At 39.3% G+C, this 25,838-nt stretch overlaps 3 protein-coding genes across 7 annotated transcripts; all 3 read left to right on the forward strand.

Moving 5' to 3' along the window:
* Positions 1-735: 735 nt before the first annotated feature.
* Positions 736-7,415, forward strand: pld7 (phospholipase D family, member 7). 2 transcript variants are annotated; one of them, XM_082178127.1, is made up of 11 exons: positions 736-836; positions 1,344-2,246; positions 3,030-3,217; positions 3,304-3,487; positions 3,651-3,765; positions 3,887-4,014; positions 4,463-4,666; positions 5,056-5,195; positions 6,270-6,435; positions 6,525-6,624; positions 6,832-7,415. In XM_082178127.1, exons 1-11 carry the CDS (start codon positions 834-836, stop codon positions 7,035-7,037), a joined length of 2,337 nt encoding a protein of 778 aa, XP_082034253.1. In that variant the 5' UTR covers positions 736-833; the 3' UTR covers positions 7,038-7,415. The 2 variants fall into 2 exon arrangements, with proteins under 2 accessions (XP_082034253.1, XP_082034254.1); XM_082178128.1 differs by having other exon boundaries at positions 3,033-3,217.
* A 476-nt stretch (positions 7,416-7,891) lies between these two features.
* lman2 (lectin, mannose-binding 2) lies at positions 7,892-15,254 on the forward strand. Of its 4 annotated transcripts, none has more exons than XM_082178160.1 (8): positions 7,892-8,116; positions 9,427-9,545; positions 11,509-11,626; positions 11,995-12,074; positions 12,754-12,915; positions 13,918-14,032; positions 14,111-14,205; positions 14,327-15,254. In XM_082178160.1, the coding sequence occupies exons 1-8, from the start codon at positions 7,930-7,932 to the stop codon at positions 14,519-14,521; spliced, it is 1,071 nt and encodes a 356-aa protein (XP_082034286.1). In that variant the 5' UTR covers positions 7,892-7,929; the 3' UTR covers positions 14,522-15,254. The 4 variants fall into 4 exon arrangements, with proteins under 4 accessions (XP_082034286.1, XP_082034285.1, XP_082034288.1 ...); XM_082178159.1 differs by lacking the exon at positions 11,995-12,074 and adding an exon at positions 11,873-11,955 and having other exon boundaries at positions 7,893-8,116; XM_082178162.1 differs by having other exon boundaries at positions 7,893-8,116; positions 14,111-14,230.
* A 537-nt stretch (positions 15,255-15,791) lies between these two features.
* Positions 15,792-24,547, forward strand: LOC309504882 (transmembrane emp24 domain-containing protein 9-like). Its single transcript, XM_082178163.1, has 8 exons — positions 15,792-15,973; positions 16,474-16,574; positions 16,663-16,788; positions 18,425-18,571; positions 18,767-18,898; positions 23,252-23,366; positions 23,445-23,539; positions 23,638-24,547. Exons 1-8 carry the CDS (start codon positions 15,826-15,828, stop codon positions 23,824-23,826), a joined length of 1,053 nt encoding a protein of 350 aa, XP_082034289.1. The 5' UTR covers positions 15,792-15,825; the 3' UTR covers positions 23,827-24,547.
* The last annotated feature ends 1,291 nt before the right edge of the window (positions 24,548-25,838 follow it).

The raw sequence follows: 25,838 nt of genomic DNA on the forward strand, positions 1-25,838 counted from the left end.
AAAGGTACAGAGGAGTTTCAAAAGAGATTCACCATCTCATTTTTTTAGGAAGTATTTTGTATTTAAGCATTATGTAGTGGGCGTGGTTTGTACTATTACAGGCGATGTACTGGGCGGTGGTAGAAGTTTCAGGACGCATGAAAAACGCCCGTTGCATTACCGCACTTGGCCTGTAGGGGAGCCCTCAATCAATCAACCATCACCATGGTACTACTACCACTTGAGAAACGGCGGTTAGTTCAATTTTGCGCCATCAATAACCGTCATGTCAGCTGTCATTCCTTCCTGTCATTATGATTTATATCTGCTTTCATTACACAAACTGATTCAAACGAGCAAATCAACAACTTATTTTAAATAACACATTTTAAGTTTAATTTTTAATACATATACTCTACTGTATTTGATGAACTCATCATTTCATAACATGAACAAGAGTTATGTCAGTCGCACTGATGATGTGCGGTCAGTATAGATTCGCAGGTTGTGAGTCAGAGGTGGTTTGTAACGTCTGAACTCATCGCGTGTTTAGTAGGCGAGGTTTTTCTTCCTCACTTTTTCCTCTCGCTCGCTCTCTCTTTCTCTCGCTCTCCTTTCTTCATTGTACCGCACTGTGTGAGCTGTAGTTCTGCAGCCACGTCGCAGACAGATACAGCGTCTCCTTTACCAACTGTATCGCCTGGACCTACAACAAGTTTACCACCTCGTACAGATCGTCATCCTGTTTTTTTACAGTCTATGATCGTCATACGTTTTGTTTTTGCCGTTTTATTTTTGAAAATAATTAACGTTGCTCGTTACGGATAAGTTGAGAATAGTTATCGCCTGTGGTCATGGTGAGTAGCTTGCGTGCTAACTAGGGTTTCAAACTTGCTGGCTTGGTGTTTAAAAAGGTTACAGCTTTTTTTCTTTAGCGTTTAAACATATCAGTTTGTCGCACACACCTTCTACTGCCCTTGCATAATGTTAGACAAACGTTTTGCTACTTACTTGTTATTAACCAGTCTTGCATTTAGAGATCAAGGGATATGGAGTTGATTATACAGTATTATCTTTCTATTCTATCTGTCTACAGTCTTTGCATCTTAAATAATTTTGCATTTTATACATGATAATAACATACTGTATGTACCAAGTGTAAAGAGTGTCTATTATTTGTATATACCCTTTATGCTATCTATATATCTACAGTCTTGCATTTTTTAAATTGCTAACAACATACATATATGTACCAAAGTGTAAAGGGAGTATACAAACAACAAATTACATATATATGTTACATGTGTATACACCCATTATGTTATGTTTTTGAAGTATATTATGTTTTTGAACTTATGCTATAGGAACCAGAGGATGTGTATTTTAGATCACCAGAACAATTGATAGACGAGGAAGCGAATGAGAAAGCAACATCCGAGAGGAAGGAGGATGGAGAGGAATCCCGTAAAGCAGGGAGACCACCGTTGTCCCGCATCCCTACCTTTCAAAGCTCCGTGGGCCGCAAGCGAGTCACCGTCCAGAGTGCAGAGTCATCACTGAAGACGGATGGATCCAGCCAGCAGAGCCAAAAAGAGAAAGCTGGCTCTACAGAGGCTGGAAGAGGGAAAATGTCAGTATCTGGGGGGAGAGAAAAAGCACTTCCCATCCCATCGGCTCGTTTACCCACAAGCCTTGCTGATGTTCTCTTTGAAGGTGATATCTCGGATCACACCTCCACTCTTTTAGCTCCGAAAATAGATCAATCCCTTGATCAAACGCCTGAGATTACAAAAGACTCTGATCAGGATGACATGTCACTGCAGCGACCCCCTCTCAGGAACATCTATGAGACCAATGATCTCGTCGTAGAGCCTGTTTCTGAATTTGAAACTGCAAGTGCAGAGACCATCTCAGAAGATGAGCAGATGTCGGCACAGGATGCTGTTGTAGAGGATCTGAGCTCGTGCTCCTCCGATGATCAACGCGAGGCCTCCGATCAAGCTTGTGAAGAAACTTTGCGTGAGGAAAAAGGAAGTGCTTCCCAATCACATTGGACAGAAGAAAATCGTGTCACAGAGAACAATGTGGAACAGTGCTTTTTTTCAGATAAGGGTGATGGATCCACACTTAGTGGTCAGGATGAAACCGCTAAGATGCAGAAACCTTTAGATAGCAAAAAATGCATTGAAGAAACACGACAGGGAACCAAAACTGGCAATACTAGTCCCACAAAACACACCCAGGCCGAAACGTGTACACCCTCAAAGGTGAGGTGAATTATATTACATGCAATATGCAAAATGAATGGTGTTTGCTTAGGCAAGCATACTATTGTTGTTCCTGTTGAGGAAAGGCATGCCATTACCTTTCTAAGTGAACAGACATAGATTTACCCAGAAGAAGGGAATCACTGCAAATCATTTTCTTGTTTTCCAGTACAACTATCTAAACATTTTTAAATTAATATACATTTACTTAAGAATCAACAAGGCATAATATATTAAGTTTTCTGAATGCTTTATCAAAATAAAGTCAGTTTTCTGTTTAACTGCCAATGGGCTAAGAAAAATAAACTTGTTTTCCCTTAATATTATGCTTTTTTGAGCCTAAAACAAGATATTTTGTCTTGTTTTAGGCACAAACTCACATACGTTTTATACGAAACAAGACTCAATTAATAAGTCGTTTTGCTCCAAGTAAATGTGTCTTGTTTTAAAAATGTTGAGATGTTTTTTTCATGTAAAAATGTGACAAAAAAGTAAGAAAGAAAAATACTGCAGTGCAAGCCATATCTGCAGGCCAGAATGTCTTTCTCTGGACTAATTTGACCTCTTTGATTTGCATACATATACAAATTCAGAGTCTCTAGTTGCCTTAAAATATTTGTTTTACCATCAAAGACAACAGAATTTCAACAGAAGAGGATATGTGAAATGAAAAAGCCATAAAACAGCAATTTCATCACTAACATATATCTGCATATGTCTTGTTTGATAGATGCTAGCATAAGTAAATAGTATGTCTTTCATTTTATTTTTATATTGTTTTAGCAGACAAAAGGAAGGAGCTTTTTCCTTTTCTGTCTCGTGCCCTCCATTCTCCTTCTTTTTGGTGGATTTGCATTGCATATCTGGCAGTATGGAGTCCCTAAATCCATGTCACACCTGATGTCACAACTGGAGCTTCACTGTCTGGAAAGTTTCTGGATGCCTCAAGAGACGTGCATCTCTGACTGTAGGTGAGGAAACAGGTCATCAAGAATTTTTAACTATTTAAATGGTGAGTTTGAGATGTTTAAATGTGTTTCTAAATGTTGTTTATCAGGCTCACTCTTGTTGAGAGTGTCCCAGAGGGCCTCAGCTTCCCTTCCGGCTCGCCACACCTGCCAAGCATTTCAGAGACTTGGACTAATCTACTAAACAGAGCAAACAGCTCTGTCCACATTGGTGCTTTCTATTTCACACTCCGAGATTCAGACATGGGCCTTACGGAGCCCTCGTCTGTGCTGGTATGTTGTGCCGTGGACATTTTACTGTGCATAAGTGAGAATAATGCACTCTAGGCTTTAGAACATTTGTTATCGGCATATGATCTAATAAGATGCGGATAATAATAGGATAGTATTGATTCTGATTATATTGGAAGGCAGTTCATTTCTATCTTTTCAATAGGGCAAAAAAGTGTTCAACCAAATGAAGCAGCTGGAACCAAGAGGAGTGAAGTTGAAGATTGCAGTAAACGCCCCTCAGCCATACATTGCAGACACAGACGAACTGGTAGCAACAGGTACGTACAGCAGAATATCTATTGCACATTTGCATGAAGCACTTCGTGACACTTGAATGATTTTGAATGGATGTTATGCAGCCTTTTCCCTTCGGGTTACTTGCTTTGTGCTTTCTCTCAGGGGCTGAAGTCAGGGGAGTTGACCTGCAGAGCATCACTGGAGGCATTTTGCACACCAAACTGTGGGTTGTGGATAAGAAGCATATGTATTTAGGGAGCGCAAACATGGATTGGCGTTCTCTTACCCAGGTGAGTCCAAGGCTGCGTCCGGAAGCTGAAAAATGCTATCCTTCGCTGCCTACGATATCCCACAATCCTGTGTGTTAGATTCTGTGACAGTAGAGCTAGTGTGTGAAACTTATTAACAACCTAGGAAACTAATGAGGAACTCAGGCAGGCAAAACAGGAATCAGTTTTGTGCCAAACAAACTGTCTGCAAAGTCATTGCTTGATAGGATAGCTTTCGGACGCAGCCAATATCTATCAATATCATTATCTTATTGGATGGTTAATGGATCTTATTGGAGGTTTCTGTTGACATGTAATGCCCTTGACATGTACATAATGTAATTTTGTTTTGTATTTAATTTTATTCATTATTCAGTGCAGTTTATTAGACTAAAATGGCCATCAACCCAAATAAACAATCCTATAAATATAAATGCTTATACTAAAATATAGTCAATGTTTCTACTAGGTGAAAGAGGTTGGAGTGACTGTGGAAGACTGCAGCTGTCTAGCACAGGACGCCTCACGGATATTTGACGTGTACTGGGACATTGGAGCTCAGAAGAATGGATCTCTACCTCCTTTCTGGCCAGGCCGGTTCTCCGCCCTCTCCAGTTCTAAGTACCCATTAGCTGTTAAATTCAACGGTGTCCCTGCACGTGTCTATTTGTCTGTGAGTTGTGTTTCTCTCACAAGTTGACTTTGTTGTTTGGTCTGGTTTTTGTTCACCATATTCATTATTTATCTTTTTTCATTGCATGTTTTGCAATCATTTTATTCAACCTGTTCACAATTCCAGTCATTCTCTGACTCTTTTGTGTTGGCTGGTTTTCATTCATTCCATATGAGTTTTTTTTAATGCATTGTGTAGAAAGATTGTCTTTTTGTCATGTTGTCACCTTTTTCACTTCTGAAAAAGCTTTGTAATGAATACATTGCATGGACTGTATGTGTGTCCTATATCATTAATTTTAATATGTTTCTAAACATGACATGCATTTTTTTTGTGTGAGCAGAAATGTTTGAAATGTTTACATGGCAATTTTTGACTTGTTCTTTTAGAGTTCCCCTCCTCCTTTATCATCACATGGCCGTTCTGATGACCTCTCAAGCATCCTGTCAGTGATTGCTGATGCTGAGCGCTTCGTCTATGTGTCTGTGATGGACTACCTTCCCATGTCCCAGTTCACGGAGCCCATTCGGTAATCTTTACCATTTGATATTAAGTAAAACTAAAACCATAAAAATTTAAATAAACATTAACTGAAATAAAATAAAATATTAAAGTGCCCCTATTATGCTATTTTAAAGGTTGCTAATTTAGTGTTGGAGTTCTCCTACAATATGTTTACATGCATCCAAGGACACTTTAATTTCTTAATGTCCTCAACTGTTCGTTAAAGGATTCGTTCTTTCGAAACCCCTCCTTTCCAAGAGCCTACTCTGCTCTGATTGGTCAGATGGTACTACCATGTGATTGGTCTACCACTTACAGCGCATGTCAGAAATGAAACTTCAGCACTTGACACACAGTGATACGAACAGTAAAGATGGCGTTGGTTTTACCGTATCAGTTCAAGTCCTCATCCTTTAGAAGTGCAGAAAACAGCGTCTTCTCGACATGTCGACAATTTGAACCAAAATGTTTGTCTTTGTAGACGTTTTTTTGCGGACAGCCAATGACGTTTGAGCAAGACTGGTAAGACTGGTTTAATAAGACTGGAACTACTATTGACCCATTTCAGTCAATTCAGAATTGGTTCTTTCTTTTGGGAGACAATAACAAAATTTATTAGGCACTTTGATCTTTGAAACACACCTTTTACATTCACAAACAGCTATATTACACAATACATGAAAGGTAATATCCAAAAAAAGCATAATAGAGGCATTTTAAAAATACTTAGACTAACAGCTAGTAGCCAAAGCGACATTTCTCATTTCGATATACTGAAATAACTAAAACTAAAACTGAAATAAAAATTTATAAAAAGTATAGATATAGATATTTTTTAAATCAATAGCTAATTAAAATGACAAAAACACAAAATTACTGATAATTTAACTCAAATGAAACTTGAAAATAAACTATTTCAAAATATAAAAAAAATTATTTTATCTCAATACTAAAATAACGTTAGTGGGAACAATAATTCCATTAACTGAAGTCAGTTAATAATTTTTAAAATGTATTAAATGTGCATGTGGTGTTTAATAGCTTAATTTGACTAATTGAAAGATTGTTTTCCGTGATTTTTATGTTTAATGTCATGTAGGTTTTGGCCTGTCATCGACTCGGCCCTTCGTGAGGCTGCTTGTACCAGAGGTGTTGAGGTGAAGCTGTTGGTCAGTTGCTGGAGTCACTCTCCTGGTGCCATGTTTGTCTTTCTTCAGTCCCTGTCAGTCCTCAACAAGCCCCCTCTGAGCTGCAACATTCATACTGTACGTTTCTCTGCTCTTTATATTTAAAAAAGATATAATCACTGTCACCATCACTGGTGATTTAATACCTATAAACCTTTTATATACAGAAAGTTTTCGAGGTGCCCTCAACACGAGAGCAACAGAGGATTCCGTTTGCACGTGTCAACCATGCCAAGTACATGGTGACTGATCGAGTTGTTTACATTGGTATGTTAGTTGTCTACATGCACAATTTCACACTTGCATGCTTTTCCATATAGCTGCAATCTGACGGCAGGTTTCATCATAAAAACCTGCCGACAGAAACAGTCCATGTTTACATTTTGAAGCACTGTGAATATGAGTTGTGCAATAAAGTGAATGTCATATTTATAATCCTGCTACAATGATCGATTGTTATATTGTGTTTTATAGGAACTTCCAACTGGTCTGAGAATTACTTCACCCAGACGGCAGGGGTTGGGCTTGTTGTGAATCAGACGGGTTCTGCAGTGGGGCAGGGCCAGCAAACCGTCCAGAGCCAGTTGCAGAAGATTTTCCAGAGGGATTGGCATTCAGAATATGCCCAACCCATCACTGATGTTCACGCAGAACATTGTAGCGGAAAAAAGCTTACATAATGCACCATGCTCTTTATTTGTTATGTTGCTAAGCATTAAGATTAAAAAAACAAAAACGTAAAAAAACAAAAACTCTTCCCTGCGGCATTCCTGCCTACTGATAATTTATTTATGTTTTATGTATTTGCCAAAAGGATGCTGTGCATTTTTAATGTTTGTTATAAATATGACATTAAATCTCTCTCTTTTTTTTTTCTCCAAGTGCATTTATTGTATATTTGCATTATGTGACATTTGCCAGAATAAGGACAAGGTCCTTGAGCAAGCACTGATCTATGATGTTGAACTGGTTAAACATGCATGTTAATAAAATGTTGTAATAGGTGCCTTTGCTGTAAAGTTTGTTTTCCAAAATAAAACTACTTTTCAGTAAGAAAACGCTTGTGCTCCGTTGTTCCTGAAATTACACTTAGCTTATTCAGGTCTTTTAAGTTTACTTATATATATTACATCGTTTAATGCATCAACATTTACCTAAAACAAACAAAAAAGAAAGATGTCTGACACTTAACAGACAAGCTGAAACTCGGCTCTACAGCTAATTTTAGATATTTTCCTTAAAAAGAAAAGTGAATGTTGAACGCCAACACATAACATAATTTAAAACGTGTCTTATATATGTGCATGTTTATTGATAAACGGCAAATTTACAACAAAATATAACTTAAAATAAAACAAAACAATTCATCTTGAATTGTCAAGTAAATGTTGCTGCTGTGTCTCAAAACCTAGTGAGCCCCCTACCTAGACTGCGCTTTTAAGCGTAAGAATGCTCGTGTCCATGGTGCTCAAATACGCTGTCTAAGTAGGCAGCTCACTAGGCTTTGAAACACGGCCTGCGTCTTCTTCTCTGCGCAGGAAGTGAAGGCGCGGAGGAAGGAAGACGCTAAAAATGGCACGAGAAAGAAGCCCAGCTTTATGGCTTCACACTCAACCAAGTGTAACTCGTAAAATGCCGGTGTGTCACAGAATACTCTTACTATTATGGCTACTCCACTTTTCTTCCGTATATTCAGATATAACGGACGGGAATGTGGAGCACTTAAAACGGGAGCACTCGCTCATTAAACCGTATCAGGGTGAGTAACGTTAGCTGTGTGTAGCCTCTGCCTGCTAGTGTTGCTGTTTGTTCTTGACGTCATTAAGCCTCATCATCACTAACGTGCTTTAAGTTTTCTGTTCACTTCCTTGAGTAGGATTTCACCTTTTATTTTATATTTTGCCATATATCATGAATTTTATTGGGAGCATGTACCACAGGGAAATAAGTAGTCTAAAGTCTTTACAGGAACACAACTTAGTGTAAACAAAACTAGTCAGCGCCTTTATTTGAACAGGTGAGGGTAGTTTGCATTTGTATTGCAGGTTGTAAAGCAATCTACCTTCACACGCAGAGTATGCAAATTGTCAAAACACTATTTAATTGTAAAAAATAACATTATTCTTGCATAGCACATTGACTGTTTTGTACATGCATACATGCGTAGATATATCCAAATGTTTTAAAAGTAACGTTAGAAGAAAGCAGTTTTGTTACACTACATAATACACCGCAAGTTTGTGCAAAACTTGATGATCATGTTCTCCTAAATGGCAGAAATTTGCAGTTAAAAACTACCGTGATGTTTTCAATATTGGAGGATGCCTGTATAACTTGTAACCAAGTTTTATTAAGTAACAATAATATACCAAACTATTTGAACTACCGAAATCTGCTTTGTACCTTAAAATGTGCTGACAACCACCATTATAATGCAAGGTTTATTTTTTTAAGTGGCCTATTCATAAAACATGGTCAATACTTGTATGTAGATAGTGCACAGAGTCATAAACAAAAACAAAACACCATCAGAGTAACATACATGAGGATAAAATAATGTATGAACATTAATTCAAACACACAAATTGTACGCAAACCCCCCTAATTTTACATTTCTGAAAACAAAGTCAGAAGTCAAATATAATGTGATGTCATAATCTCAGGGGCTTCTAATGTCCTTTTACTGTTTTTCACTGTAAATTATATGGTTGGTTCTAGTTTTTACTTCCAAAAACATAAATATTATCTATTGACTATCTAAATGACTGTTTCACAGCAAAATTACATATAGCATTTACAGAAGCTCACTGTATGTGGTAACTTGCAGTACTGCAGCATTTTTAGTTTTTTTCTGTAGAAATGACAAACAAATGTTTACAGTGTGTAAATTTACATTTCTATATTTTCATTGTGGTCTCAGACTTTTGAACCCCAGTGTATGTGATGCCTAGTTCATGTTTATCTCATAATGTTCTCATGGTTTGTAGTGTTTACACTCTTAAAAGGATGCGACTGACACCCAAGACACTGTGAATAAATGATATGATTATTCATTTCTCTGACGATCAGGTGTTGGAACGAGTCCCTCAAGTCAGTGGGACTTTTGGGGAAGTACTTTAGTAACCAGCCAGTATGTGCGTCTAACTCCGGATGAGAGGAGCAAACAAGGGTCCATCTGGAATACAGTGGTGAGTAAAACTTCCTTGAAGAACTAAAAACCTACAGCTGGGTTTCACAAACTTTTTTTTTTTTTTGTCAGCCGAACCCTTTAGATGTAAAATATTACCCCTTGAGATTTTAATATGCCAATATTTTAACCACACATTTGCATGTTCACGGTTCTCTGACGCCACTTAATGGTAACATGACATGCAAGTAAATAGATGGATCTTTTTATGTGTTTTATTTTGAGTTTGAAACTGGACTTTAAAATTGAGGTTATTATAGTTAACTGAAACTAAAACTAAAAAAAAAAGTTACTTTAATTAAAACAAATGTTAACTAAAATATTTAAAAAAAATTTATACGCAAGTGTCCTTGTGAAACATAGTCGGTTATGTCCTGTGAATGTAAACGGTTGTAAATAAAACATGTGTAACAGTATGTTGGATACGTGTAGCTCTTAAAGTGACAGCAGCCTAATAAACCTACTGCTGTCTTTGTCCTCATTGTTCAAGGTGCTCTAAGCGATGTCGGGTGACGTCACTTCTTGTTGACGTTCGAAGTATTGTCAAACAAAACGGAGGCTAGCTCAACCCTCCCTCCTCCTCATCCCGTCCCCTCCCCCTCCCTTCCGTGCTTCCTGAAACAGTCATGAACCATTTAGAAAAAACAAACTGGATTTACCCACCTGTCCAGCAAAAACAGAGCCACCTGAATTTCAGATAGTAAGCCCTTCTGCCGGTGGAGTTCTCACCACCTTTTGAACGCTTTTCCGATGTAAATTCGGGACTTTGCACAATCCTTCTCCTTTTCCCTATTCTTTGTTATTTGTTCATTGGAACATCGTCTCTTTGGTCGCGTGTCGGCCATGTAAAAATTCTCAAGAATATCAAATTTTAACATTAGTCATTGTTAGGACATCTCTCCTCTAGCTAACTTCCCTCTTCATGCTTCTCTCTTCTCTAGCTAACTTCCCTCTCAATGCTTCTCTCTCCTCCACTCCCCACACTCCCCTTCATGTGCACGCGCACTAACCCACCCCAAAATCATTCTTGTCAGTTATTGGCTGGAACACTTTATGTTTCGTGGTCCAGGCTGGGCCAGTTTGTTTTTCTTGCTGTTTGCGGAGCCTGGGCTGTCTACAGAGACCGCGTTTTTTTACAGTGTGTTCAGGGGACAGGCAGCTAGCGGATAGTGAGGAGATGTTTGCTGGATGTGACAAAACAATTTTTGGCCTAAAAAACGCGTGACATCGCTTAGAGCACTTTTAATCTAATAATAAGAGACAGAGAAAATCACTAAATGCTCTTGATTGATTGAGCCCTGCCGGAGCGGCTCTAAATATTCACTGTGCTATTAAATTAAAGATCAAATATGATAGAGCAATAATATGAACAGTGAAAGTAATATATTTTAACAGGCATAATTAAGCATGAAAATAAGTGAAGGAAATATCAATTTACTAAGCCAAATAATTTGATTCATATTATTTTAGTTTCTCTTCCCAATATAAAAAAAAAAAAAAAATGCAATAAAAACACAGGCATCGGTACTCTGCATCGGCAAGTACTAAAAATAAAAGTATCCGTATTGGACTTGTTCTAGAAAAAGTGGTATCGGTGCATCCCTTATAATTATAATAATTGTATTTTACACTACAAGTTGCAATACTAATATTTATGTCTTAAAGATGTCTTAGATGCGGTCACATAATAGAAATGTCACTTGAAATTTCACTGGCAAATACTGTCCATTGTATGTTGTCAAATGCATCTCACACTTGCTTTCAAAACAAGTATCTTCCTGTTGATCAACTCTGTTATGTATCCAACTTGAACCCGATGCAAAATCTGAGAGGGGGGAATCTTTCTCCCTCGTGTGAAATTCCCGATCATGTGATTCCTTTTTAAACGAATTGAATTTGATTTAGAAAATTCACCAAAATACTGTTATGTAAATTTTATAATGTTCATTTTCTGCCTTTTGTAGCCATGCTATTTGAAGGATTGGGAGATGCATGTGCAGTTTAAAGTTCATGGATCAGGAAAGAAGAATCTCCATGGAGATGGCTTTGCCATTTGGTACACGAAGGAGAGACTACATCCTGGTAAGTGTGAAAGCGGTGATCCTGTGAAGGAAAATTGCAGGTTCAGGTCCTGTTTTAAGCACTTTCTCTGACCATTTCCATTGCGCACTTCATGATTTTAACTGTAATGAGTTATAATGCTGTCTATATGTGTGTGTGTGTGTGTGTGTGTGTGTGTGTGTGTGTGTGTGTGTGTAGTCCATCTGTGATCCATTTGCAAGTCTGCTCTTTCTTCCCTGCAGTTGATTGTGTCATACTTTCATTTAGGCCCAGTCTTTGGAAACCAAGACCATTTTGTAGGCCTGGCTATTTTTGTGGATACCTTCCGTAATGATCTCCAAGGAATGGATGTAAGTGAGCCATACTCATGGGTCCTTCTTTCTCTACAGGCACCGTGTTTGGAAGTAGTGGCAATTTCCATGGGTTGGCCATTTTTATAGACACATACCCTAACGATGAGGCTCCGGATGTGAGTTGAGAGATGTAAAATGTTTGTGTTTTTGTACCTTCATCTGAATGAAAGCTTTGCTTTTTCATGATCAGAAATTGACTTGAGACTAAAATGCAAAGATATCTATATCCAAACTACCAAATATGTTTTGAAGCGTTAAGAATTCTGGACTTCTGGCATGTTTGGTCTGCTTCTGGTCATCTGAGGTTTTGTCCTCATCTGTAAACTGAACTTTAAGGGATAGTTTGAATACGATTATGTGCCAGGTATTTGCTTTCAGATGTTGAACTGAGAGAAACAATCCTTCGAGTAGAGAAGAATATCTTTTATTTGGACTATCCCTGCACTCTCTTTTGATTTGCTTTTATGTTCCGAAATGGCTTTTATGTTCCGAAATTTTTCCAAGTAAGCAATGCTTTCTTTGTTTTGCCTGCATCATGTGGTCCATGTCATTTTCTTACCCTCATCATTCATTATTTGTTGATGAAGCATTTTGTAAACAATATTCAGTGTTTGTTATTTTGATTTTAGTAGTTAACAGTGACCTTTTATAAATTGTTCATTCTGTTTGATTCAGTAACAGCTGTATCAAGGTACAAAGTACCATCATTTGGTAACTTTCAGTGTATTTTTGTCATCAATATAGAAAAAAAATCAATGAAATACATTTTTATTCATATTCATTTTGGTCCTCTAGCGCTCTTTTCCCTACATTTCTGCAATGGTGAGTAACGGCTCCTTGCCGTACGATCACGGGAAAGACGGCCGGTCTACTGAATTGGGAGGATGCTCTGTTGAAGTCAGAAACAAAGATCATGACACATACCTGGCTGTTAGATACTCCAAAGGCAGACTCACGGTAAGAGCTCAATAATTGTAAATAGTAATAATCAGGATGGTAACAAAAAGTAATATTGTGAAATACTATTACAATTTAAAAGAACTGTTTTCTATTTTAATATATTATAAAATGTAATTTATTCCTGTGAATTATCAGTATCATTACTCCAGTCTTTAGTGTCACATGATTATTATTGTCAATGTTGAAAACAGTTGTGCTGCTAATATTTTTTCAGTATCAATTTCTTTAAAAAACTTTTGAACGGTATGTCACGTTCACACCAAGGACGATAACGATTTTTTTCCAGCTGATGAACGAAAAAAACATTGACAAGCCAATCAGAATCCATCATTCCATTCATCAGTCCATTCATTTACACGACAAGGGTGTTTTTGAAAATGATACCGAAATTGTCTCCGTGTAAAGTGTAAAGTACAAAAATGTGTGAAAACGGTGACGTCATGCACATGTGTATTACATGTTTGGTCTATAGGTGCGGTGTGTTTCTTTACAAAGTGACATCGTCAAATACTGGCCTGGATTTAGCATGCTACTGTGTTTTTAGTTGTTTTTATGGATCCGTGAACGAGGATCATTTTGTCAATGTTGTCAAAATGTTGAAATATGGTTTCGTTGTTAGTACATCGTTGACACGTAAACATACCCCAAAACGGCAGATGATATAACTGCAGTGTCCGCTAATAATAAACAGAACTTTGTCTTGACACTAATATAGTTATCTTTCTAGCTATTGCTCTTAGTGTGAACGGATCTGTAGTGTATATTGTTTTATGCTGGCATTTTCAGTTTGGCACTGAAACAGTCATGACCATTTTTTTCATGACTTTTGCTTTCCATTCCCTGAACCTTAGAATTAATTTAGATTTGCATGCTTTAAAGAAACATGTGAAATTAGCAACAGCTCAGTGGAGAATATGTTTTGAGTTCCTAATGATAAGTCCATTATTATATTGAATATGTAAAGAGGTTTTTCACAGCTACTGTATATTGTTTACACAGATTATGGTAGATGTGGATGACAGAAACGATTGGAGAGAATGTATTGATATTGGGGGCGTCCGCCTTCCCACAGGATACTATTTTGGGTCTTCTGCGGCCACAGGAGATCTCTCTGGTAAGTGTTAGTTCTAAATCTCCACAGTAGTCCTGATGCCTTTTGCCAGACCTCACTGGCACTGTTTCTTCTGTGCAGATAACCATGACATCATCTCTATGAAGATGTACCAGCTGATGGTAGAACATACTCCTGAGGAGGACAACCAGGACTGGACGAAGATCGAGCCTAGCGTCAGTCTCCTTAAGTCGCCGAAAGGTAACACAGCTGATGTGTAGTTGCAGACATATTCAAATTGTTGGCAGAAGGATTTTTCATTCAATTGCTTGTCATGCTTACATGCCCACAAAACAGACAATATTGATGATCCAACGGGAAATTTTCGGAGCTCACCCCTCACTGGCTGGAAGGTCTTCCTACTACTTCTGTGTGCCCTGCTGGGAATTGTGGTTTGTGCGGTTGTTGGTGCTGTGGTCTTTCAGAAGCGTCAGGAGAGGAACAAGAGGTTCTACTAAACATCTGGATTTGAAAGAACTCTGGAGATTGTAGGTGAAAAACATTAATGTGAATTTCGAACAGCTGTACAAATGTTGATATTGTTGAAGTGCTTGATTGGAAGGAGTAGAATTGGTGGCTTCAAATAAACCTTTCTTTATGTTGGTCTGTCTAAGTTTGGGTCTGCTTACATATAGTAGATTACACATTTCCAATGTGTTCAATGGTAGTACATCTTTATTTCTGTGTAAATGCTGTGTATACACTACGTCTCTAAATTCTTGGTGGTTTTATTATTTTTATTATTGTTTTTAATCCTTAATCTGTTTCATCTACACATTGTTTTGTTCTGATCTGGAGTGCTAATAATGCTGTGTACAACCTGTATGATTTACTTAAAAGGGTTTTAATGGACTGCGAAATAAATCAAACTAATGAAAATGTTCTCTTAAATTGATCAAATCGATGTATATATTTTAGCTAGTTACTACCCTGGTCCCATCTCTCTGCAGTATATTGTTTCAGCCTTGTTTTTTAACCAATATTGAAAAAAAAGAAGAAAACAAATTGTCTTTTTTTTTTCTGCAGAGTAAAAAAAATTCAGCCATATGAGTTTTTGTTTCTTATGTCCTTTTTGCTATTTTTGCGCATATGGAAGAAGTGATTGCAATGCACTGATTTACTACAGTTTCTGAAAGAAGTTCCCAAAAGTTTTCTGTTGGAGAGCAAATGGGCAGTGACTGTAAAATGATGCTTTTGGTGAGAAAATAAAGCAGCTATAACAGTTGACTTGTTAAAAATATGTTTTCCTTTTTGTATTAGTTTAGCCATGTGTTTATGTAATTCCAGGAATTAAATGATTAATTGTCCTGACAAATATTTTAGTGTAACCAAAATGTCAGTAACAATTATTTTGTAGGCTACAACTCCGGATCGATTCAAATTCGAATCGTTTTGTCGCTGTGTCAACAGTTGAATCCCTTGAACGAAGCTCTGACACATCTGACAAATCAGTTTTAAATCTTGATTTAGTGCAAATATGAGTATTTCATTTTGTGAATCTTTATAGTAGTTTAACTACAACCTTGTTATGACATCAAAAACATTGGAATTGTTTTAATAGTGATGTTAAAGTACACGCAAAAACCTCATTTTCATTTGTTTTAAATTAAATTTGGCATCTGACCAGATCCAATAATCATTGGGCACATCTTTGCAGTAACAAAATTATATATATTATATTATATACTTCCATTATTACACTTCACTTTCATTAAATGTTGCCCAAGAACACATTAATGCAAATTAGATAGATCTTTCATAACATTAAGTATCGTGTACTTACCGGTAGTGTCAAGATGGTGGCAATCAGAATGCATTTCACACTTTATTTGGTGTTGTTGTTAAATATTTACAACAGTTTTGTGTCTGCGTTGTACTTTCATATCGGCGAGACTGAAAAGAAATGTTTCATAGAAGAAATACCAGACGAAACCATGATAATGGGTAAGTAAGAGAAGCAGAATTAGCCAAGTTTGCAGTGCACGTTAATGCTTAGCCTTGTGCTAACTAACTTAGCAGGTTTGTCAGAGTTCATTCGGTCAACCAGCAATTGACTTTAATTAACAACAACAAAAAAAGTTACAAAAGAGAATTTATACGAATGAACATAGACATCTACCGGCTTACTGGTTTGGGTAAGCAAGCATATACGCTTTTTTAAACACTTATTTCTTAGGTAACTTAACACCATAGTGATCCATCTGCCATTTTGACTAAGTTAGACGACGATGTAAATTATGAGATAAGAATCTCAAGTAACGTTCTATGTTGCAATATCAAGTGAATATGACTCCTCATCTAGGCTAACTCTTAAGATAATAACGACTTGTGTTTAGTGTATTTCTTTCAGTTTGTTACTTCTAACTGTTAGGTACTCAACAAAGTAGTTTGTGTAAATGACTTTGCTCTCTTTCCTTACAAGTGTGTAATTCTCTTTTCAACAGGAAACTACCGAACGCAGCTCTATGACAAGCAGAAAGAAGAGTATTTGCCTGCAACTCAAGGACTTGGGATGTTCGTGGAAGTGAAAGATCCTGATGAGAAGGTCTGTTTGATGAAAGATTTGTGAATAATAAAAGCCCAGTTTGTTTGGTTTTCATCATGCTCATTTGCTTATCTTTTATGGGTTTCAGGTGATCCTGTCCCGCCAGTATGGATCTGAGGGCAGGTTTATTTTAACCTCCCACACACCTGGAGAGCATCAAATCTGCTTGCACTCAAATTCCTCCAAATTTGCTCTGTTTCCTGGTGGGATGCTTGTGAGTTCATTTTGTGCATTACATCTTCTGGTTTCCTTAAAGGGATAGTTCACTTTGAAATAAATTTTTGGTATGTTTTAGCTTACCTCAAGGGCATCCAAGATGTAGGTGTCTTTTTTTCCGCAGTAGTTTCAATTTTGATATTTTTAGGTCAAACCGTTCTTGTCTGTCAGTCATATAATGCAGGTCTATGGTCACCGCCTCAAAGAGCATGCACAGAGTCCAAATTAAAACAATTCCCCGTCGTAAGTACTTGATGGCCTAAGACACGAAACGAGCAGTTTGTGTGAGAAAACGAACAGTATTTATATCGTTTTTACCTCTTGAACACAGCCGCGTCCAAATGATCTGATCTGACGTGTACGCACACTGGTGCATAGATATATATACACACTAGATGTCGCCTTGTCTACGGCAGTTCATTGGAACGAATGTCTTTAAGGCGACATATAGGCCGTTTCTCAATATGCGTTCTTGTCTGTACTTGTGTTCTTGTGAACTTGTGAAACGTCATCATTCGCTGCCCAAGTACTGTCCCAATACACAAGTTTGCATTTTGGCAAGAACGGTTAAAAATCCCGGAAGTGTTCTTGACACACCCATTTTACAGAGGATGCAGCTGGTAACTTGTGTGAACTTGACGGCAGAAATATCCCAGCATTCATTTCGGCGTTCGAGGAAGGAGTTATGTTTGGGTTATTTAAACCCGTTATTTAACCCGTTTAAACCGTTATTTAAATCGCGTTATGTTTGGGTACTGCAGACGGCGTCTGTGCGGGGGTATTATTGCGCAATACCAGCAAGAACACATCGTCTCAAACTGTCAGCAGCGTTCTGTGTGCTCGTCACCTTGTGAGTTCATTCTTCCAAGAACAACTAGCAAGAGCGTTCTCCCCAAGAACACAAGTCCGTTCTTTGCATTCTTGGTTTTGAGAAACAGCCCTAGTATCTATGCACCAGTCTGCGTACACGTCAGATCAGATAATTTGGACGCGGCTGTGTTCAAGAGGTAAAAACGATATAAATACTGTTCGTTTTCTCACACAAACCGCTCGTTTCGTGTCTTAGGCCATCAAGTACTTACGACGGGGAATTGTTTTAATTTGGACTCTGTGCATGCTCTTTGAGGCGGTGACCATAGACCTGCATTATATGACTGACAGACAAGAACGGTGTGACCTAAAAATATCAAAATTGAAACTACTGCGGAAAATAAGACACCTACATCTTGGATGCCCTTGAGGTAAGCTAAAACATACCAAAAATTTATTTCAAAGTGAACTATCCCTTTAAAGTCGCCATGAAATTAAAATTGACAGACAATTTTTTTAATGGAATATTGCAGTATTTATTATAAAAGAGTTATCTGTGCACATCATAATTTTTTTTTATTCAATTGATAAATTGAAAAAACATTATTGCAAGTAAAGATGTGTTAATCTATTAATTACAAAAACATTTTTTTTTATATTTTGTCAAATCATAATGTGTATACATATAAATTGTTTATATATAGGCTACATCTTTTAAAAAAATTATAGATTTTTATATATATGTTACATAAAGTGTAGAGCACCGTCTGTTATTATTTATCTACCTATTTTTGCCTGCTTTTTCTTTTGAATTTTCAATACAGCGTGTTCACTTGGACATCCAAGTTGGTGAGCACACAAACAACTATACAGAAATCGCTGCCAAAGAGAAGCTCACAGAGCTGCAGCTGAGAGTTCGACAGCTGATGGAGCAGGTGGATCAGATCCAGAAAGAGCAGAACTATCAGAGGGTGAGTGTCCTACAGGTTTGGCAACTGAGATCTGGCTGATTCAGATCCACCACAACAATTACTTTCAAGGCATTCTTCCACCGACGCTGATAGAACATGGTAGTGAAACATGCAATACATGCGTAAGCACCACTTTTGCCATTGCCTTATTTTCTGTGCACAAGAATGATCATGAATCTTTTTTTTTACTTTCAGTATCGTGAGGAACGCTTCAGACAAACCAGCGAGAGCACCAATCAGAGGGTTCTGTGGTGGTCTATCGTCCAGATGCTGATCCTGGTGGCCATTAGTTTTTGGCAAATGAGACTTCTCAAGAGCTTCTTTGAGGTCAAGAAATTAGTATAGAACTGTATTTGGAATTTTTATTTATTTGTTATTGTTGATAACGTACACACAAAATTTTGAAGATCACCCGCTTCATGTGTGGTCAAGACTTCTGAAAACTCGACATGCACTCAGTTCAGTTCCCACCCTAAATTCCCCTGGTTTATACTGCATTGATTCGTTTTACATTGCTCGTTTCAGTGCCGCACTCCAAGTAATGTGAATCTAGTTTCGGTTCAGAAATGCATTACAGTTTGTTCTAAACTGTTTGGAGGTGATAGGCACTCCAATAGTTTACTATGGAAGTAAAATAATGCCAAATGTTTTTGAAACAAAAAAGCCAGTTGAATTGCACTACTTGAAAAAAAAATGCATTGCATTAACCATGCTTGAATTTTAATGCATTGTATTTTTAGGGCTTGCATTTTTATTGGCTGAAATTCAGCATGTTTGAATATTTAAGCTGTGAATATTATTTCAATTCAAAACATTTCAAACATATTTTCATTATTACAAATTAAATAATCCATATTCAACTTTCATATTTCACTTCCAAAATATTCGAACTGTTAAAAATACAACCTATAATATTCAACAGGCAATATTCGGTCCATTTTATTTCGCTTTGCAAATTCGCTTCCAGAAATTCAGAAATTATCTGGGCTGTGAATGTGATGTTTTCCTAAATGTCCTTGGATTATTTGCATATACAAGCCAAACATTTACAAGACAAAAATAACTGCGTTTATCCTGGTGGCAGGTGTACATTTCTTCTGTTTGGTTATGCAGTAATTAGGATGATATTTAAAGTTTTGCTTGGAGTGAATGTTTCTTGGTGTTGTCCTTTTTTATTCGTTATACAATTGGTTCATGTATTCTCTTCTAAAGCCCCAAAGCTCATGACCATAGGTGAGAGTAGGAACGTAGATTGACCGGTAAATCGTGAACTTCGCTTTGCGGCTTAGCTCTTTATTCACTACGACAGACCGGCAGGCCCGGGGTGGGTAATCGGGAGGATTCCCTGTGGGCCGCTTCACTTTTGGGCCGGTCGAGGATTTTTTTATGTATTTTATTTAATTAATTTTTTTCCACATTTGTCACGTTAGTTACATTAGGCTACACACGTTCCGCATTCTGACACCGCAGCGTGCAGCCTCTGCATGGGTTGTACCATGTGAGGGAGTTCTCCCCTCCCCTCCTATAGAGTTGGTTGGGTCCATAGCCCATCTTTTTTTTTCAAAACGTTTTCTCAGGTAGGCTACCGCGGCACCGCCGGCGCCTACCGATAGCTGGGCCGGCCGTACCGTAACGGTACGCGTCAGCGAGGATGGATGGGAGGAAGAGGCCAGGAGGTATGGAAGCTTGTTTCCACCACAGAATAAAACATTTTAAAAGATAATTGCGACTTTTTATCTCACAGTTGCGAGTTTACATCTCGCAATTCTGACTTTATTTCTCAGAATTGCGTGAAATAAAGTCGCAATTGCGTGTTATAAAGTCTAAGTGTTTTTTTATTTAACCTTTACATTATTTGTTGAACCATGGTATTAATACAAATACACAATAGTAAGAGCTGAACTGTTGCTTCATTTATCCAATTTGGAAAAAGTGCTAATTTGGAATTCCACCATGGAAAAAGTGGGCCGGTCTTGGGCCTGAAACTCCCGGGCTGAAAAGTGACCCCACTCCGACCCTGCAGACCGGTATATCGACCGCATTACTGCAGAAGCTGCACCGATCCGTCTGTCAATCTCCCGTTTCCATCCTTCCCTCACTCGTGAACAAAACCCCAAGATACTTAAACTCCTCCACTTGAGGCAGGAACTCTCCACCAACCTGAAGCAGGCAAGCCACCTTTTTCCGACTGAGGACCATGGCCTCGGATTTGGAGGTGCTGATTCTCATCCCAGCCGCTTCACACTCGGCTGCAAACCGTCCCAGTGCATGCTGAAGTTCCTGGTCTGAAGGGGCCAACACGACAATATCATCCGTAAAGAGCAGAGATGAAATCGTGTTGTCCCCAAACCTGACACCCTCCGGCCCCTGGCTTTGCCTAGAAATTCTGTCCATAAAAATTATGAACAGAACCGGCGACAAAGGGCAGCCCTGCCGGAGTCCAACATGCACCGGGAAGAAGTCTGACTTACTACCGGCAATGCGAACCAAGCTCCTGCTTCGGTCGTACAGGGACCGGACAGCCCTTAGCAAAGGACCCCGGACCCCATACTCCCGGAGCTCCCTCCACAGGCCGCCACGAGGGACACAGTCGAATGCCTTCTCCAAATCCACAAAGCACATGTGGATTGGTTGGGCAAACTCCCATGAACCCTCCAGCACCCTGTAGAGGGTATAGAGCTGGTCCAGTGTTCCACGGCCTGGACGAAAACCGCACTGTTCCTCCTGAATCCGAGGTTCTACTATCGGCCGTATTCTCCTCTCCAGTACCCTGGCATAGACTTTCCCAGGGAGGCTGAGAAGTGTGATCCCCCTGTAGTTGGAACACACCCTCCGTTCCCCCTTCTTAAAAAGAGGGACCACCACCCCGGCCTGCCATCCCAGAGGCACTGTCCCCGACTGCCACGCGATGCTGCAGAGGCATGTCAGCCAAGACAGCCCCACAACATCCAGAGACTTGAGGTACTCAGGGCGGATCTCATCCAACCGTGGTGCCTTGCCACCGAGGAGTTTCTTGACTACCTCGGTGACTTCAGCTTGGGTGATGGACGAGTCCACCTCTGAGCCCTCAGCCTCTGCTTCCTCAATGGAAGATGTGACGGCGGGATTGAGATCCTCAAAGTATTCCTTCCACCGTCTGACGACATCCCCAGTTGAGGTCAACAGCTGCCCACCTCCACTGTAGACAGCATTGGTAGGGCACTGCTTCCCTCTCCTGAGGCGCCGGACGGTTTGCCAGAATCTCTTCGAGGCCAGCCGATAGTCCTTTTCCATGGCCTCACCGAACTCCTCCCAGGCCGAAGTTTTTGCCTCCACAACCACCCGGGCTGCAGTTCGCTTGGCCTGCCGGTAGCCGTCAGCTGCCTCTGGAGTCCCACAAGCCAACCAGGCCCGATAGGACTCCTTCTTCAGCTTGACGGCATCCTTTACTTCCGGTGTCCACCACCGGGTTCGGGGATTGCCGCCTCGACAGGCTCCGGAGACCTTACGGCCACAGCTCTGAGCGGCCGCTTCGACAATGGAGGTGGAGAACATGGTCCACTCGGACTCAATATCTCCAGCCTCCCTCGGGATCCGGTCGAAGCTCCGCCGGAGGTGGGAGTTGAAGATATCTCTGACAGGAGACTCAGCCAAACGTTCCCAGCAGACCCTTACAGTACGCTTGGGTCTGCCGAGTCTGTCCAGCTTCCTCCCCCTCCATCGGATCCAACTCACCACCAGGTGGTGATCAGTTGACAGCTCCGCCCCTCTCTTTACCCGAGTGTCCAAGACATACGGCCGCAGGTCAGATGAAACGACCACAAAGTCGATCATCGACCTACGGCCTAGGGTGTCCTGGTTATACTGATGGACACCCTTATGCTTGAACATGGTGTTCGTTATGGACAAACTAACTAGCACAGAAGTCCAATAACTGAACACCGTTCGGGTTCAGATCAGGGGGCCCGTTCCTCCCAATCACGCCCCTCCAGGTAACACTGTCGTTGCCCACGTGGGCGTGGAAGTCCCCCAGTAGAACGACGGAGTCCCCAGTTGGAGCACTTTCCAGCACCCCTCCCAGAGATTCCAAGAAGGCCGGGTACTCTGCACTGTCGTTTGGCCCGTAGGCACACACGACATTGAGAGACCTATCCCCGACCTGTAGGCGCAGGGAAATGACCCTCTCGTTCACCGGGGTAAACTCCAACACCGGGGTAAACTCCAACAGGGAAGGCGGCCCCACCTCGATTTAATTTTTCTCATAAAGGTTTTTTTGAACCACTCTTAGTCTGACCCGTCGCCTAGGACCTGTTTGCCTTGGGAGACCCTACCAGGGGCATATAGCCCTGGACAACAGAGCTCCTAGGGTCATTCGGGTTCTCAAATCCCTCCACCACGTTAAGGTGGCAGTTCAAGGAGGGGCAGTTATCAAAAGGTGAAATGTTTAATTGTGAGTACTTGGCACTTTGAAAGAAATTATATCAAAAGTTATTGTTTTATTTAATCATGAATACCTAAATCCCCGCTGCCTATTAATCTGACTAAAGATTTGACATATTTTAATCGAATGAAATTTCCTCAATTCCCTGTGAAATCTGTAATGCCATGTAATGAATATGTTTTGAGTTCCTTATAATAAGTCCATTATTATATTGAATATGTATAGAGGTTTTTCACAGCTATTGTATATTGTTTTCACAGATTATAGTAGATGTGGATGACAGGAACGATTGGAAAGAATGTATTGATATTGGGGGCGTCCGCCTTCCCACAGGATACTATTTTGGGTCTTCTGCGGCCACAGGAGATCTCTCTGGTAAGTGTTAGTTCTAAATCTCCACAGTAGTCCTGATGCCTTTTGCCAGACCTCACTGGCACTGTTTCTTCTGTGCAGATAACCATGACATCATCTCTATGAAGATGTACCAGCTGATGGTAGAACATACTCCTGAGGAGGACAACCAGGACTGGACGAAGATCGAGCCTAGCGTCAGTCATATTCAATATTCACACATTTTCAGATTGTTGGCAGAAGGATTTTTCATTCAATTGCTTGTCATGCTTACATGTCTTCTCCCACAAAACAGACAATATTGATGATCCAACGGGAAATTTCCGGAGCTCACCCCTCACTGGCTGGAAGGTCTTCCCACTACTTCTGTGTGCCCTGCTGGGAATTGTGGTTTATGCGGTTGTTGGTGCTGTGGTCTTTCAGAAGCGTCAGGAGAGGAACAAGAGGTTCTACTAAACATCTGGATTTTAAAGAACTGGATTAATGAAAAACATTAATGTGAATTTCGATCAGCTATACAAATGTTGATATTGTTGAAGTGCTTGATTGGAAGGAGTAGGATTGGTGGCTTCAAATAAACCTTTCCTTATGTTGGTCTGTCTAAGTTTGGGTCTGCTTACATATAGTAGATTACACATTTCCAATGTGTTCAATGGTAGTACATCTTTATTTCTGTGTAAATGCTGTGTATACACTACGTCTCTAAATTCTTGGTGATTTTATTATTTGTAATATTATTGTTTTTAATCCTTAATCTGTTTCATCTACACATTGTTTTGTTCTGATCTGGAGTGCTAATAATGCTGTGTACAACCTGTACGATTTACTTAAAAGGGTTTTAATGGACTGCGAAATAAATCAAACTAATGAAAATGTTCTTTTAAATTGATCAAATCAATGTTTATATTTGAGCTTATTTCAGCTTAAGTTACTACCCTGGTCCCTTCTCTCTGCAGTATATTGTTTCAGCCTTGTTTTTTAACCAATATTGAAGAAAAAAAATGTCATTCAATGAATTCAGCCATATGAGTTTTTTATTTCTTATGTCCTTTTTGCTATTTTTGCACATATGAAAGAAGTGATTGCAATGCACTGATTTACAACAGTTTCTGAAAGAAGTTCCCAAAAGTTTTCTGTTGGAGAGCAAATGGGCAGTGACTGTAAAATGATGCTTTTGGTGATAAAATAAAGCAGCTATAACAGTTGACTTGTTAAAAATGTTTTCTTTTTTCTTTTTGTATTAGTTTAGCCATGTGTTGCACTATATATTCATCTTAAACCACTCAAAATTTATTCCAGGAATTAAATGATTATTTGTCCTGACAAAAGGGATTCAACAGTTGAATCCCTTGAACGAACCTCTGACACATCTGACAAAACAGTTTTAAGTGTTGATTTAGTGCAAATATTAGGATTTAATTCTGTGAATCTTCTAGTAGTTTAACTACAACCTTGTTGTGACGTCAAAAATATTGGAGCAATCTAGTGGTGTTAAAGGCACACTATGCAGTTTCCGTTTTTCTCAAACTATTTAACATTACTGTCATAAATTCCACTCAACGCAGAGCTGCCTCTGCACTCTTCCGACCCTGCTTTCTTCGTTTTCTTCAACGACTGCCATGATTCACGTCTGAAATGCGTGCTAGTGTCTTCCATAGAGGCTGCTTCATATGTTGTTGATGTATGTGAAGTCGTGCCGTAAAACAAAAAGAGATTCTTGCGAGATTTGTTGGGGCGCCCCCTATTTTTAACCTATTTTTATGGTTAAAAATAACCTTGAACCAAAAAAAAACAGGGATGTATTGTAGAGCGTATAGCCTAGAGCAGTGGTTCCCAAACCTGTCCTGGGCTGCGTTTGAAACCGCATACTTCCCTACTATATAGTAGGGGGAAAAGAGTAGCCAAGCGAAAGAGTATGTACGAATCCATCTGTATTCATAAAAGAGTAGGCGAGAATTACCTGGGTGACATACTAATTATCGCGAGATGCAGACGTACGGATACTTATATTGCTTTCGAATATGCCTACTATTTTCCTACTATATAGTAGGAGAAAACAGTACGTGAAAGAAAAAGTATGTTCGAAACATCAGTATTCATAAAAGAGTAAGCGAGAAGTTTCCGGATGGCTTACTGCTTCCGGACAGATTTTCGAGTGCTCATCCGATGGATACGCAGGAGGCCACGCGAGAGATACATCGCAGAGATCAGCGACGCGGGTGCTTTCAAATGTGAGTAAACACGGTTCCTTGTGTTAAAATTGCATGTGTTGAACCACTGTAGAGTAAACTGTTGAATTGTTGAAGGTGTAAAGACGTTACACAGTACAGTACAGTATAGTTGTGATTTTGCTGTAAAAACACGTTTTATTATATAACGTTATAGCTAACAGGGGAGCTCCAGTAAGGACACGTAAGTTACGTCTCTAAAGTGGATTTACATAAACCATATACATCTTAAAGACGCTTATTTTAAATGTCTATTTACATCTGACAG

Source organism: Leuciscus leuciscus (genome assembly GCF_965113295.1).
Source record: "Leuciscus leuciscus genome assembly, chromosome: 8".
Lineage (NCBI taxonomy): Eukaryota > Metazoa > Chordata > Actinopteri > Cypriniformes > Leuciscidae > Leuciscus > Leuciscus leuciscus.

Coding starts and splice junctions, on each gene's coding strand:
- pld7 (XM_082178127.1), top strand. Junction 3,218..3,303: donor ACGTGCATCTCTGACTGTAG/GTGAGGAAACAG, acceptor GTTGTTTATCAG/GCTCACTCTTGTTGAGAGTG. Junction 3,488..3,650: donor CGGAGCCCTCGTCTGTGCTG/GTATGTTGTGCC, acceptor TCTTTTCAATAG/GGCAAAAAAGTGTTCAACCA.
- lman2 (XM_082178159.1), top strand. CDS start 7,930: ATGGCACGAGAAAGAAGCCCAGCTTTATGGCTTCACACTCAACCAAGT. Junction 8,117..9,426: donor GCTCATTAAACCGTATCAGG/GTGAGTAACGTT, acceptor TCTGACGATCAG/GTGTTGGAACGAGTCCCTCA. Junction 9,546..11,508: donor GGTCCATCTGGAATACAGTG/GTGAGTAAAACT, acceptor TGCCTTTTGTAG/CCATGCTATTTGAAGGATTG.
- LOC309504882 (XM_082178163.1), top strand. CDS start 15,826: ATGGTGGCAATCAGAATGCATTTCACACTTTATTTGGTGTTGTTGTTA. Junction 16,575..16,662: donor TGAAAGATCCTGATGAGAAG/GTCTGTTTGATG, acceptor TATGGGTTTCAG/GTGATCCTGTCCCGCCAGTA. Junction 23,367..23,444: donor GGCCACAGGAGATCTCTCTG/GTAAGTGTTAGT, acceptor TCTTCTGTGCAG/ATAACCATGACATCATCTCT.